At 39.2% G+C, this 15,618-nt stretch overlaps 2 protein-coding genes across 2 annotated transcripts in view; one reads left to right on the top strand and one right to left on the bottom strand.

Annotated features, from left to right (window-relative positions):
• The window catches only part of LOC134661010 (protein madd-4), a 431,812-nt gene that overhangs the window by 329,185 nt on the left and 87,009 nt on the right, over positions 1 to 15,618 (top strand). Inside the window, exon 7 of the mRNA XM_063516910.1 lies at positions 8,105 to 8,221. Within this exon, the coding sequence (XP_063372980.1) occupies positions 8,105 to 8,221 (117 nt within the window). The remainder of the gene's footprint in view (positions 1 to 8,104; positions 8,222 to 15,618) is intronic.
• LOC134655576 (uncharacterized) lies at positions 11 to 6,332 on the bottom strand. Its single transcript, XM_063511038.1, has 5 exons — positions 5,252 to 6,332; positions 3,898 to 4,221; positions 600 to 696; positions 235 to 331; positions 11 to 139 (listed from the first exon to the last, which is right to left on the bottom strand). Exons 1-5 carry the CDS (start codon positions 6,201 to 6,203, stop codon positions 11 to 13), a joined length of 1,599 nt encoding a protein of 532 aa, XP_063367108.1. The 5' UTR covers positions 6,204 to 6,332.

The raw sequence follows: 15,618 nt of genomic DNA, 5'->3' as shown, positions 1-15,618 counted from the left end.
TCTATAGGTGTTAGAAGAAGACATATGGCGAGAGCAGCAATGCGCAGCACCTTACGGCGGTGAGTTGTTCCCCTGGCGAGCCCATGGAGATGAGCTGAGCCGTGCCCAGGGGAACAACAACATGCGTTGCAGACTGAACCTGTAAGTGTGTAAGAGAGATAGCTAGGTCTTTAGTTGTTAGAAGAGGACATATGATGAGAGCAGCAATGCGCAGTACACGACAGCACTGCTTACGGCGGCGAGCTGTTTCACTGGCGCGCGCACCGAGATGACGCCGAGCCGTGCGTGCTTACCTGTCGTGGGGAGCCGCAGCATGCACTTCAAACTGAACCTGTAAGTGTGTGAGAGATAGGTTTTTAGGTGTTAGAAGAAGACATATGGCGAGAGCAGCAATGCTCAGCACCTTACGGCGGTGAGTTGTTCCCCTGGCAAGCCAATGTTGATAACGCCGAGCCGTGTGCACGTATTACCTGCCAAGGGGAACCACAACCATGCGTTGCAGATCCGACTGATCCTGTAAGTGTGAGAGAGATAGCTAGGTCTTTAGTTGTTAGAAGAAGACATAAATGGCGAGAGCAGAAATGCTTAGCACCGCTTACGGTGCCGAGTTGTTCCCCTGGCGAGCCCATGGAGATGACGCTGAGCCCTGCGCGCTTACCTGCCGAGGGGAACCAGAACATGCGTTGCAGACTGATCCTGTAAGTGTGAGAGATAGCTAGGTCTTTAGCTGTTAGAAGAGGACATATGATGGGAGCAGCAATGCGCAGCACACGACAGCACTTGTTTCATTGGCAAGCTCATCCAGGTGACGCCGAGCCTTGCGCTCTTACCTTCCGCGGGGAACCACAGCATGCATTTCAGACTGAACCTGTATATAGGCAATAGTGTGACTTCTTCTTTAGTGCCTTTTCAACTAGTAAAGTTTCGCGGACATTTATATTTGTCCTTGGCAAGACGAAGAAAATAGGCCGCAATTTCTTGCCGACGTCCATCAACCTCTTAATCATGCGTAATTTCAGATCATGTTGTGATGACTTGGTAGTCGGAGGGTCGAAATGGAGTTTAAGTAAAACCAAACATTACCGAAGTTGTGTTGTATTCTCGGTATCCAAGTATAGAGAGAGAGTAAATCTAAACATAACACATATTTATAGGCTATTATTGCTTACATGCTATTTATACAATTACGTGCGTCGCATATTTATGTCGCAGGCAGTAACGTATAGTTACTGTTAATATGTTAACTTGGGCATATAGTACACCTCCCTGGAAAGTTACTCTTCACCCCCACAAAGGAGAAAAAAAATGTGACACACGCAGTTGCATTTACATTTTTTTTAAATTATAATTGAATATAATAATAAACTAGTTATTACTTAGTTTCAAAATACATCTTAGTGTTATTTTTATGAGTTATATAAACCTGATTATTTTTTAATATCTTAACATTCGGTGACATATCTTCTATGACCTTGTAAGGTCCGTTATAAATGGAGTCTAATTTATCGCCTACTTGATTTTTTAAAAGTATTAAGTCTCCTGGTTTATATTGTACAGAATTCATTTTCTTATCATACATTAATTTTCTATTTACTTTACTAGACATTAAATTATTTCTAGCTTCTGACTGAGCTCTTTGTAACCTATACTTAAATTCTTTAGTATAATTATCATAATTATAGAGAGGGTCAACAGAAGAAATTAAATTATTCGGTAAACGACAGTGTTTGCCGAAAACTAATTCGAATGGCGTATATTGCGTCTCGGTATGTACGGTGGTATTATACGAAAAACACCAATAGCTTAACCAGGTACTCCAGTCTGCGCGGTTATTACTACATTGTATCCTAAGGTAAGCTCCTAGGTTCTTGTGCGTGTTCTCGAGTGCTCCTATAGTTTCGTGGTGGTAAGCAGTCGAGTGTAGCTTATTTATACCTAATAATCTACAAATATCGCTAAATACACTGGACATAAATTCGGTACCTTGATCCGTTATGATGTCGCTTGGTACGCCATATCTTAAAATAAAATTATTTACAAATGCTTTGCTTACAGACTCAGTGTCTTTCCTCTCTAAGGGGTATGCTTCGACGAACTTAGTCAGTTCACACTGAATTGTTAATACGTACTTATAGTTATAATTATCTACTTCTAAAGGTCCTAAAATATCTAAAGAAACTCTTTCGAAGGATGAGCTTGGTGTTGTAGTTATAACCATTAGCTCCTTAATGTATCTATTAGTGTGTTTATTGTGTTGACAATGTGCACATTTCTTTACGTATTCGTATACATCGTGGCTCATTCTTGGCCAGAAGTAATGACGTCTTATATTGTTTAACATTCTATTAACCCCCGCGTGGCCACTCGTGGGTTATAGATGGAAATCGTTCAAAATAACTCTTATTTCCTCTTTATCGTATACTTTCGTAACACCTTTTGTTACAAGGATCCTAGGAATATCACATTTGTAGCTAGCTAAAAAATCATTTATTTCTTGCGCATTTCGTTTATCTTTTATTATTATAACTTCATTTATGCATTGCTTCTTGCAAAATTCTTCTAATTCCCTCGCTAACACGCCTACGGTAGATAACGATCGGGATATTAGATATATGCATGATTTGCTTGGTACGTACACAAAATTTCCTTTACTACTCATTATTTTATTTTGACATGTCTTACTTAACTTATAATTGGAACTTAATATGAGTTCGATACAATTTTTTGGTGCTTTGATGATTTCCACAACTCTAGGTTGATCAAGCCTATCGTTTGCGGGTACATCTGTCGCTAGGTTACCTTGATCGCAAGTTTGTTGCGCGCGCTGTTTCCGTGATTGGGCTCTGGTCATGACTGATACAACGTTTGTTCTAATATTTTTTAAATCTTCACTATTCATCGGTAAGCGACTCAATGCGTCTGCAGCTGCATTGTTTCGCCCCGGAATGTACTCAATATCAAAATTAAATTCTTCTAAATACAATCTAAATTTGGTTAATCTACTCGAAGGATCAGTCATTCCAAAAAGATAAATCAATGGTTTATGGTCGGTGACAATTTTAAACTTTTTCCCGAAGAGATAGGGTCTAAAATGTCTTGTCGACCAAACTATGGCAAGTAATTCCAAATCTATGATTGGGTATCGCGTTTCGGCTGGCTTAAGATTTCGACTTGCGTACGCGACTACCTTCCCGCTAGCATTCGATAATACTGCCCCTAATCCTATTTTTGATGCATCTGTATGTAACGTAAATGTGTTATTTTCCGAAAAATCTGGATAATCTAAGACTTGTGGACTAGTAAGAATATTTTTTAATTTTAAAAATGCTGCTTCACACTCTGTAGACCAATTAAAAACTGCGTTTTTCTTGGAAAGTTGATTTAAGGGATAAGCTATGTTCGCGAAATTTGGAATAAACCGTCTATAGTAATTGGCAAATGCTACGAATCTTTTGACCTCGTCTGTATTCGTTGGTCTTGGGTATTTGGTTAATGCATCTACTTTCGCTGGGTCGGGCTCTACTCCTTTTGAAGTTATTTTGTGTCCTAAATACATTATCTCTTTACGTAAAAATTCGCATTTTAATGGATTTAGTTTAAGATTCGCGCTCCTCAAACGTTCTAAAACTTGAGTAAGGTTATGGTTATGTGACGTCATGGATTTTCCTATGACAATACAATCGTCTAAGTATATAAAACATTGTTTGTAATTTAATCCGGACATGGCTATGGTCATAAGCCTTGAGAAAACACTACCGCTTGTTCGGAGCCCCATGGGACATCTCTTCATTGAATACATTTTATCGGTCGTAAACGCGGTGTATTTCCGGGATTCCTTGTCTAAAGCTAGTTGGTAATAACCTTGGGAAAGATCGAGCTTTGAAAAATATATGCTACCTGCTAGGGAATCTAATATTTCTGTTATGTTGGGCAATGGGAATTTATCATCCTGTATTTTATTATTTAGTTGCCTATAGTCGACAACTAATCTCCATTTCTTTTCTCCTAACTTATCACTCTTTTTGGGAACACGCAAAACTGGACTGGACCACTCGGAAGTAGTCTCTTCAATTATGTCGTTGTCTAGCATATCTTGGATCTGAGTTTGGAGTTCTTTGCGTAAGGCGTGTGGTATCCTGTAAGGCTTTACGTATACTGGGCTGGCATTTTCTTTTAAGTTAATTTTGTGCTCCAGCAAGTTTGTTGTAGTAAGCTTGTCGCCTGGCAGATGGAAAACATCTGCGTATTTTGCGCAAATTTGTTCTATACTTAACTGTTCCTCTGTGTTTAAATAAGTGTGTAAATTTAAAAGATCTAATAAGGTTTTTACTCTATTGACGCTAATTTTCCTTGAGTCAAAATTGCAAATATCAAAATTACATAATCTGTTTACTTTTAACTTTGATAAATCTAAAGTAACTGGCTTATCAGTCGTATTCAATATCCGTACGGGTATTTGACCTTTGTCTGGTCTTGAAATAACACCTGCTACAAAAACGCCTTCTTGCATTTCCTCGGCTAGTACTACGCAATCATCGTCTAGTTGTGACGTAATGTGAGTCATAACTTCGCATCGCGGAGGTATATTGTGGACATACGTATTCTTTGAATGTACTTGCATAGGTATCGATACGGACTGACCTGTGTCCTCTAAAATTAATGCATTGCGTTTATAACTTATGTCTGCATCGTAACGTTTGAAAAATTCTTCTCCTAAAATTTCTTGGGCTGAGCATTGCAAATTCTTAAAAACATGAAACTTTTCTTCGCAAATGAAACCGTTAAAGTCTAATTCTAAATATATATATCCCTCTGAAGTTAAATCTCCACATACTCCATTAATGGTAATGCTATATCCTTGTATTTGTTTAAAAAGATCGGGTTTGTTTTGTAAATATTCGTATCTAATGGCACACAGGGCTGCTCCGCTGTCGGCCAGGAGCTTTAACTTATATCCATTACCTACACTACAAGTTACTGTGCTATAATTATCTTTATTATAACTAAATATTGCGCTATTCATATTAGTTACGAAAAAACTGCCTGTTAGGTTTTTCATCATCGTGTGACGGTTGTATGTGCTGCGCACACGTATTCGGGCGAGCGGGCGCGCGCGCAGGTCGGCGAACTGTAGCTGCACTGTCAGCGAAATTGTCAGGTCGTTTAACTCTATTTGGCGGGACGTGTTGCGAAATACCTATGTTACGGTTATTACTAGAGTAATACCGTGTCCCGAATGTATTTTTATTACCTGCGTTAAAATTTCTACCCCTATTCCTATTGTAACGCGCAGAGTGGGCATTCCGGTTCCCGTAATTATTACGGGAATGTCCGCTCCCATAATGTAGGACCTGATCCTGTCGTGGTGATGAACTGTGCTCGTCAATGGCCGTCCTGATCGCTTCGGGCAGTGACGTAAATTGCCTAGATGATATTATGGTACTTAACTTGGGATCTGCTAAACCGTCTGCAAACCGTTTAATGGCTGATTTCTCGTTCAGTGGACGAAGTACATCGTACCTGCTATCGTTACCGTCGGCCTGGGATATGGTCAGATTGACAAAAAGATCCTCGATCTCGGCTCCGAATGCCTCTATAGTTCTCCTACCTTGCCTAGCTCTGTACAGTTGAGCCTGAATCGATTCGGACGATTTTTTAGGTAGTAAGAATGTACGCATATCCGCGATAAGTAATTCTACGCTAGTATATGACGTCTTTAATCTGAGCTTAGCGCTAGATGAGAGTCTTGTTTTCAGGACGAACTCTATTAAAACCTGTTGAGTTTCGCTATTAATAATGGAACTGTACATTAGAATGCCGTCTATCAACTGCTTAGTGGTATCCTCCTGCCCCGTCATGACGGGCAACAAGGCGATGGCCGTCTTGACATCAAAACTGGGCTTAGCCATTTTTTCCTCTGTTTGTGATTCTGTATCAAAATAATTTAACGCTATCTTTATCCTACTGTAAGTGTCGGCAATATCGTTTATATGCGTATTAGCTAACTCTAATTCTGAAGCTTTATACTTTTCCGTTTGCTCCTGTAACTGAGACACAATATCCGCCGCGCGATTATATAATTCGTTTGATTCGTCTAGTTTCTTCCTACCTATTTCTTTCCGTCGCCTGTCTGGACCTAACTTTACAATATCTTCTCTTAATTTATTTAATCTGTCGCGTATGGACTGTAATTCGGCTAGCATAATAAATTCGCGGCTACAATTAATTACATACAACGGCTAAAATTAGGATACCTATCATTCGCTAAATATCGTGACGAAATAATAAAACATAATAATAAAGTTATATCTAACTTACATTGGTAGCGGGCAATGTACTCCCGTAAGTAGGTTATGTCGACGCTGCATTCCGCGCTGGCACGGGCGGGCGGTCGCGTGACGCTGCTGGCGAGCTGGCACCTCCATGTGGCACTCGCTGACGCTGCATGTGGCTGCCTCTGCTCCGACGACGATGACGGGCCGGGCTAACCCTGGACTCCCTCGAGCATGGGCCGGGATAACCCTGGACACCTCTTGATGTGGGCCGGGATAACCCTGGACACCTCTTGAATTGCGAGCCGGGATAACCCTGGACAACGCTCTTCTTTCTTCCTTCTTCGTCTCTTCTTAATTTGAGTTTTGTTTCTTGGTCATCTTTTTCTTTCTTCTCTTTCGTTTCCAAAATGTGTGGGAGGGTTCTGTTTTAATAGGAAGGTTTTTTCTTGAAAAAGCGCAGGAAGTTTCTTTCTTGAAAAATAGGTTCTTCAACTTGAATCTTCATTAGGGTGATCTTCTTGCCTTGACTTCTATCTTCATTCTCGTATGCGGTGCGCCGTGGTATTCTTCACTTTCCTGGTTTTCTTCTGGTATGGGTCGCCATGTGATGACTTGGTAGTCGGAGGGTCGAAATGGAGTTTAAGTAAAACCAAACATTACCGAAGTTGTGTTGTATTCTCGGTATCCAAGTATAGAGAGAGAGTAAATCTAAACATAACACATATTTATAGGCTATTATTGCTTACATGCTATTTATACAATTACGTGCGTCGCATATTTATGTCGCAGGCAGTAACGTATAGTTACTGTTAATATGTTAACTTGGGCATATAGTACAATGTCATCACAATATCAAAACTTTTAAGTGTAAAATCAAAATACTTACCGCTCCTGAGAGTTACAAGCAACGCATTTTCGTTCAATTTCACATTTAATTCGCTCCTAACCCGGATATTAGGCACGTGATTTTTGTGATCCACTTGCAACAGAACTTAAAGAAGTCTCCACGTCTCAAACGAGCGTGGCCACGTTTCCACGGCGCGGCACGTACCCCACTGTTGATACACGAATTTAAACCTTAAAGCAATGGCATAAGGTCCATCGATGGCCAATTACTGTTACGAGTACACTAGGATAATCCGGAACGTGGCCGGTCTTTGAGCTAGACGTTCAAATCGGCTAAGAGAATTTTAGAAATACTTGACTAGCGCTTTTGAAGTGATATGTTTTATTTAAGAAATGTAGGTATACTTTTTTATGAGAAAACATCATAGTGACTCATTAAGATATTTTACCTCCTCCAGATGCAATCGAGCATGTAATAGTATAATAATAAGATTTATTTATTATTCAGATTTATTTGTATGATCTATTTTACTAACGTAGAGCAGGGATCGGATACCGGTATTTTTTGTATGGGAACGGAAACGGTACTTTTTCGTTCTTTGTACTTCATTTCTAATTGGGCAATCTAATAATATGAAGTCGTAACCTAAAAACACAACTGAGTCCTACATTTTGAGTATAAAATAATTCAAAAAATATGGTTATTTCTAAGTTTTTGCAAAAAACCGGTTCCGATCCCTGCGTAGAGGTTCGCTAGAACGACTTGCCTTCATCGTTTCCAGTTCAAAAGCTGATCCTATTGATTCATCTCTGATCACAAAGTTGGCTAAATAATTAAGACAAAATTAATCTCTTAACACACCGATTTCTGCTTATATCTGTAAATTCTGTGAATTTGACTATTTTTAGAGTTCCGTACAAAAGTTTGCTCACGGAACACTAATGGGATCACTTCGGTCTTGAAACTCGATTCTTTATTTCAGAGTGCGTCGCTTGATGAGGATGACCGCGTCGTTGTGGCAGTCCTGGCGGCACGAGTGTCCGACGGCACGAGGTGTCGGCCCGGCAGCTTGGATATGTGCATCGACGGCCGCTGTCAGGTATGGCATTAGCTTTTTTATCTCGTGTGATTCTATGATGAAACTCGCTTCGTTCGTTTCATAAACCCACACTCGAGTTTTAATGCCATTCATTATGCAGCAGTCACATAAACCACTATTACGTACGAAGTGACGACGTAATATGATTTTCAAACTTTGTAACTCGAAGACATCGATCAAGGGCCCGTTTCTTAAAAGCTTGTAAATTGTAATACAAGTGGAAGTCCCTTTCTAACAAAAGCTGACAAAAAGTGACATCCGCTTGTATTACAGTTACTTCCAATTCCAACTTTCCACCTTCCAATGTTCCTTTAGAAAACTGAAGTGTTAGTCGCCTCGGACCGAACCCGGATCGTTCTAGCGTTAGCCATCCTTTACAATGTCTATTTATTGACCCCTAGGAGAAAAGGGGTAGCGATTTAATCTTATATTTGAGGACATGCTAAATACAAAGCACCATTGACTAAAATACCTTGAAACTACGGCTGCCATTTTTAAATAATACAACAATTTCCTTCGAAGCAGTGATTAAACCTTATATATCGGACCTGAAATATCTTTATTTTCGCCACAATAGTCTGTTTTACGGCCGTTTTTCTGAACTTTTTGTTCGGCGTCTAAAACAATCCCATTATACAGGGAACGGATAGCAGTCTGAGGTCTGAGCTGAATATTTGATGTCGCACTTTGGTTTAATTTGCAAAATGAAGCGATTCCATTCTGTCCGTGTAAAAAGATAATAATCTTATCTTGGCGTTTATGATTTTAAAGGACTAGACACTGATTATTTTATCAATTTCACCACAAGTTACGTAACAACCCAACAGACCGAACGCAGTATACTGTCATCTGGTGTTATCTGAATCATGTTATTTATTTAGTTATCGTGTATCTAGTGTTGGTAAGAACTCGAGTCCTTTGAGTCGAACTCAGCTAGTTTTTACGAGACTCGGCGCTTAAAAACTTCTGGGTCTTTTAAGTCCCGAGTCGAGTTCTTTATTGGGTCTTTTTTTAAGAACAACTCAAAAGGACTCGAGTTTCCGAACTCCGTCAACAGTTTTACGCTAATACATGTACATAACACACAATAACACTAACTAACATAATAATATGCTTTAAATATCATTCTGATATCAGTGTACATTCGAATTGGCCTTTTTTTGTCGATGTGGGAATGCTAGCTGCATTACGCATCGTCCCACAGTCCCACTGGCCCCGACGTGGGCCCATAATGGGGGCCCGGGTATGTGGGACTCTCACCTCCCAGCTCTTTTCAGTTGTGAAAACGGCGTTTCCCACAATATGCCGTTTGGGGGGGGGGGGGGCGTCCTGGGATCATGTACATTCTATTCGAATTGGCCTGGAAGAGTCAATATTTATAGATCACCCTCTCGCTTCCGCACGCCTCTTGTAACTTAAATCAATGCACCAAAATGCAGTAATTTAGTTGGCTTTGCGGCCACAAATAAACAAAGCTGGCTTTAATAATAAAGTTATGCAGTGCCTCGTCTAGCGCGAGGTATATGCAAGGTTTATAGGTAGAGTTGGTAAAAATTGAGTCTAAAGACCGACTCAACTCAGTTTAACGAGACTGAAGAAGAAGAAGAAGAAAGTCATTTATTCGATAAATCACACACACACAGGACACAAAGATGAAAAGGAAAGAAAAAGAAAAGGATAACAACAACAATACAAAGACAGCAGACAAAAATTATATACACACAGACAGAAAAATAAACACTGACATAAAGGCTGAACTCAAACTCTTACTCATGTTTTTTAGGGTTCCGTAGCCAAATGGCAAAAAACGGAACCCTTATAGATTCGTCATGTCTGTCTGTCTGTCTGTCTGTCTGTCTGTCTGTCCGTCTGTCTGTCCGTCCGTATGTCACAGCCACTTTTCTCCGAAACTATAAGAACTATACTGTTGAAACTTGGTAAGTAGATGTATTCTGTGAACCGCATTAAGATTTTCACACAAAAATAGAAATAAACAATAAATTTTTGGGGTTCCCCATACTTCGAACTGAAACTCAAAATTTTTTTTTTCATCAAACCCATACGTGTGGGGTATCTATGGATAGGTCTTCAAAAATGATATTGAGGTTTCTAATATCATTTTTTTCTAAACTGAATAGTTTGCGCGAGAGACACTTCCAAAGTGGTAAAATGTGTGTCCCCCCCCTGTAAATTCTAAAATAAGAGAATGATAATACTAAAAAAAATATATGATGTACATTACCATGTAAACTTCCACCGAAAATTGGTTTGAACGAGATCTAGTAAGTAGTTTTTTTTTATACGTCATAAATCGCCTAAATACGGAACCCTTCATGGGCGAGTCCGACTCGCACTTGGCCGCTTTTATTGAAGCGTAATTTAGAAGTTTTGTAATGAACATTAGAGAAGAGACATTGTCATTTATAACATCAATAACATGCTTCGAGGAATTGTTCGGATTAAGGATGACTCATGTTAGATTGGGCCGATCGGGCCGAGTCCGGGCCGGAGCTACCGGCGCGGCGCTTACTTTTCTATGACAGGTGATGCTTTCCATATAAAACGAAGCTCCGGGAGCACCGGCCCGGACACGGCCCGGTCTTACGTGAGTCATCCTTTAATCCCTACCGCTTCTTTCCGCCTTCGCTTTACGCGACAACCTTTCCATTTTCACCACTTAGACGTCTTAGACTCAGTCCTCGACTGTGCATTTCTCGAGTTTCTATAGGAGAATAGTCTCTAAGCAAGCTTTAGATTACACATGTTTCGGCATTGTGACTAGAAAACGAAACTGAAGCGAAGTGAGTCAAGAGTCAAATCGTAAAAGTAAGGATTCCTAATAATATATTCTTTATTAACAACACTAGTTTGTGCTTGAACGTACAATGAAGATAGTAATTCTGAAACTGATATAGGATGAGGATATCAATTTCGCTAATGTGATATTTTTATAATTTCGCTAACTCTATATTGTATAGAGTACCCACGAATAAGTCCGCGTAAAAGTCATTAAAAATGTTAGAGGTGGATTAAAAAAGGCATGTTCAACGGTTTGGGTATGCATAAGCTGTAAGGAGGCTGCTGTAAGTATCTAAGTCAGATTCTGATTTTAAACGACTTGTAATTGTAACAGAACTTCTGCATATAGGTAATAGTATTTTATGCAACCATTGTTTAAGAGAGGTCAAAAAAGGCGAGTGGCGTGAGTAACAATTTGAGACGAAGCCGAAAATTGTTAATAAAGACGCCACGAGTATTTTTTGACTCAGTTAAACAACGTTGCATACAATATTTTTTCTACGACCAAGCACTTTGAAATAAAATTGTAAATTTAACAAATATTTCTAATTCAAAAAGTAGCAAAAATGGAGGGTACGGGCCGGAAAAGAATGAATGAAATTTAAAAAAAAAACATGTCTATGGTTCACTTATTTGTCAGATATGACATTAAAAATAAGGTTGGCAACACTGTATTTCATTCAATATTTTTTAAGTGGTCATTACACGAAGTATCGTAAAATCGCCAAAAAGATACTTCGTGTAAGCACAAATTCTTTTTTGGGGAATAGACTAAAGACTTGTCTTGACAACTATAAGGTAGGGTTTTAAAGGTGTGTGCACGACCCTTTAAATGACAAATAAAAGTACGGGAGTAGAAAATATTATGTTACAGGCCCCACCCAGTATATTTAGATAGAATGGTAACAAGAAGGCGAACTCGAACTAAATAGAAGAGAATCTCTTCTATAGATATCAGAGAACTGTCAGGTGTAAAGTACCGAACCGACGATCATGCATAAATAATGAAAGTATCTCTCTGAAGCAGTCCGTATGGCGGGTACCAAATGGAAAAGCGCGACGTGTAGTCGTGGAACAGAAAATGACTAAGATACGTTTGTATGGAACGTGGAGCGAGGTGCAAAAGTGCATGGATGAAAATGAAAATGATGAAGAAGTTTTTTTTTATCTCTAGCCTATTTTGGTGTCCCACTGCTGGGCAAAGGCCTCCCCTCGTTTTCTCCACTCGACCCTGTCATCAGCATTTTCCCACCATTTGGGGTAGAATGCGTCCAAGTCGTCCCGCCATCTCCTTTTCGGTCTGCCTGAACTCCGGCCTGCACCGGCTATTGTGTTCCGTGGGTCCCACTCAGTAACCATTTTGGCCCACCTTTCTGGGTGCATGCGGCAGACATGTCCAGTCCAGCCCCACTTAAGCTTAGCGGTCTTGACGCCTACATCTACAACTCTAGTTCTGGAGCGTAGTTCCGTGTTTCTGATCCGATCAGTTCTGCGAACACCTAATATACGCTCCATCGCTGGATGGATGAAGAAGTTTTAATGAGGCAAAAAAACATTACATCAGAACAAATTGACAGTGGTCCCCAAACTAGGCCGAGCCTGTATCTTGGGAACTACAGAGAGTTCATAAGTATAATAATGGCATATAATAATGGATGGTAATAATAATGGCCGCGCTCTGTGCGGTTCAAGAGGAATTTCCTCCCGCGGACGCTGAATATGCGGCTATGGAATGCGCCTGCCGAGGTTTTCTCGAGGGGCTACAGTATGGGGTTCTTCAAAAAAGGAGTCTTCAGATTTTTAAAGGGTCATGTAAATCCTCTGGAGTTGCAGGCGTAGGCTACGGTGACTGCTTACCATCAGGCGGGCCGTATGCTTGTTTGCCACCGACGTTGTAATAAAAAATTGGTAAGAACCAGACGGTAAAAATTTGTAGAAACTACCTGAATTTATTCTGACATTGTATTTAAGTACGGTAACCTCTGGCCCACTAAAGTTCCGGTCCAAATTGCAGGTTTCAACTTTAATTGCTAAAAGTAGTACGAAATTAATTTGTCCAACTTTTACAGGTTTGGAATTATTTAAAGGGGAAAATAATTTTAACTTCCCAGTAAAGTAGGAAACTTTGGGAGACCCAATCGAACTTCGAGATTCGAAAGAGTTTATTGTGGATTTTCTATGGGAAAGAATTGGGTCAAACCGTCCTTGGTGCAAACATTCGTATAAATTACATTACAAGCGAAGATATCTCATTTAAATCAAGTTTACTATAGTATTTACTATAGTACGAGTATTTACTGTGAGATTTATCATGCTATACTGGGTGCTTCTTGTAACAAGAGCAATAAATTAAACTGTAGGCTGTACTCCTCAAACTGACCAACATTTGTTCAGCAGCCTTTAGTTTAATTTATTGCTCCTGTTACAGGAAGCACCCTGTATATCTTTCAGTTTCTAAAGATCCAATGATTAAATACGAAAAACCTAGAGTTTTAAGAGTGACTCGGGAGACCGTGACTATAGCAACGGGTGACAAGAAAAAATTGATTAACCCTTTTCTTTTGAAAAACTTACCTAGATAATTTCGTCTGAAAGTCAACAAAATCTCCCAATAGATGGCGCCGTAACGTTCTTCTTGTTTTTTTTTACATCGCGATATCGATATATTTTTGTCCCGAAATGTAGATTAATTCTAAAGATAATATATTATCTATTTAAAATATAAAATTATAGCAGTTGAACGTAAACAAAACAATTACAATTGTATTAAATTGTTTACGAAGATAAATCCCCAACATTATTTTCGATCAGAGCCTCAAACTAAATCATCTTTCAAACGTAAGCAAACACAATGAATTGAATCGAATGAATACAAGTACCTCAAGGAATTCCCCCTCTAGATTACATTTTATTTTCAATTACATTTCAGCCTTTTCATCTTCAGCGTATAATTAATACGCGTCAGCATCCCACCATTCAGTGTTGGGATTGTTTGTGGCACAAAAGATACTCCATTTGGCAACCCTTTCAATATTGAAAATCAAAACTGTGGCACCATTAATAAAATCAGTTGAATGCGATACGGGCGGAGTGCTTGGCAAACGTTTTGAATATTGCAGAGCTGAGCATCGTCTACTCTAGAGGTTCTTTGACAACATACTGGTCACAAACTGCAGGACTGCGCCAGATTATTAATTTCTAGTTTAATTTTTATTTCTGTTCCGTGAGTGTTGCGGCAATGTATCTCTGTGCGGAAAGAGAAGAGTCGTGGAATGTATGGGGCCTAATACATTCCACGACTCTTCTCTTTCCGAACAGACTAGTGACAATGGATCGTTGGCCAGCAGAGCAGCGTGGATAATGCTATTAGAGTCTGTGCGGAAAGAGAAGAGTCGTGGAATGTATGAGGCTCAATACATTCCACGACTTTACTCTTTCCGAACAGACTCTCCGGCCACGCGGTATATAAAAAAAAACATATTTTTGACGTTTTTTGTTTAATATCTACAGATTTCTAATTGTAATATTGACAGTTTACATATTAACTGCACACTTAACACCTCACCAAAATGTATGTTATGAAACTTTTGTGTAAGATCGCTCACTGATTGGTGCATTCGAAATGAAGTGAAAGTCGTGCGTGAGTTCACCAAGACGAAGGTCAGGGTTGTATCAAAACCAGTTCAAAACCATAACATGACACAAAAAAAAAAAAAAAGTTGTGCTTTCTTTGTATTTACATTGTAATACTGTATACTGTAATTTTGTGTAATTAATTAGTTTAGTTTAGTTTAATTGTATACCTAAGTACATTATGTTACATAGGGAAGAGCGGTGTTACCCAACACGGGCATATTTTTGCTTACAGGGTAGCTCCATCCCTTGCATCATAAATATGTGTATTTTTTGAAATAAAGAATTTTTGTATTTTTTTTTTGTATTTTTGTATTTGTATAACATGTTGTTAAATCTGAATCAGGGCTATTAACCGCCAAAATAAAAGTTCGTCGAGCAACTATCTTTGTCACTCTAACTATACGCCTTAATAAAAAAAAAGAAAAAAAAATAAAAAAGAGAAAAATGCCCGAATTTTTTAGGTGTTTGCGGTAGGCCCTCTAAAGGCTCCAGGTACAATTTAAATAGCACTGTGTTTTCAATGTCTGTGTGTACTGAATCTCTTTACGAAGCCCCCGGGAGGCGAATTCAAAAGAGTTCTGAAGTAGCAATATGAATTAAAGCTTTCACGTGATAGGTTGAAACGGATACCTACAAAATCGCTTATTTTCTGTTTATCAAATAAAGAAATATACATAGGTACAGTCAGCAGCAGAAGTTGCTAAGCGGGTGAGGGGTTCAAAATGATCTTGACGCGACTTTATTGTTAAGAGAATAAGAGCGTGTCAATGTAATTTTGAACACCACGCCTGCTTAGTCAGTACTATTAGTTATTCTGTGCTTTTGCTGCGGACTGTAGCAGAGCTTAAAGTGGTAGGTATACAAAAAGAGTTAATTTCGACGTAGTTTACCGAAAAAAATCCATCTCAAGAAGTTTGTCATTTAAATAAATGAGTTTTCTAAACTCGGAACGTTCAAATGCT

The sequence above is a fragment of the Cydia amplana genome, chromosome 2, assembly GCF_948474715.1.
Source record: "Cydia amplana chromosome 2, ilCydAmpl1.1, whole genome shotgun sequence".
NCBI classification, from domain to species: Eukaryota; Metazoa; Arthropoda; class Insecta; order Lepidoptera; family Tortricidae; genus Cydia; species Cydia amplana.
The sequence above is the reverse complement of the archived record's forward strand: the minus strand, read 5'-3'. Positions and strand labels throughout refer to the sequence as shown.

What these genes read in the sequence shown, in the direction of transcription:
- LOC134655576 (XM_063511038.1), bottom strand. Translation starts at nt 6,203, where the DNA reads ATGCTAGCCGAATTACAGTCCATACGCGACAGATTAAATAAATTAAGA. An exon ending in GGGTAGAAATTTTAACGCAG is followed by an intron (nt 4,222 to 5,251) that starts GTAATAAAAATA and finishes TCCATCTGCCAG; the next exon opens with GCGACAAGCTTACTACAACA. An exon ending in CAGTGAAACAGCTCGCCGCC is followed by an intron (nt 140 to 234) that starts GTAAGCAGTGCT and finishes ACACACTTACAG; the next exon opens with GTTCAGTCTGCAACGCATGT.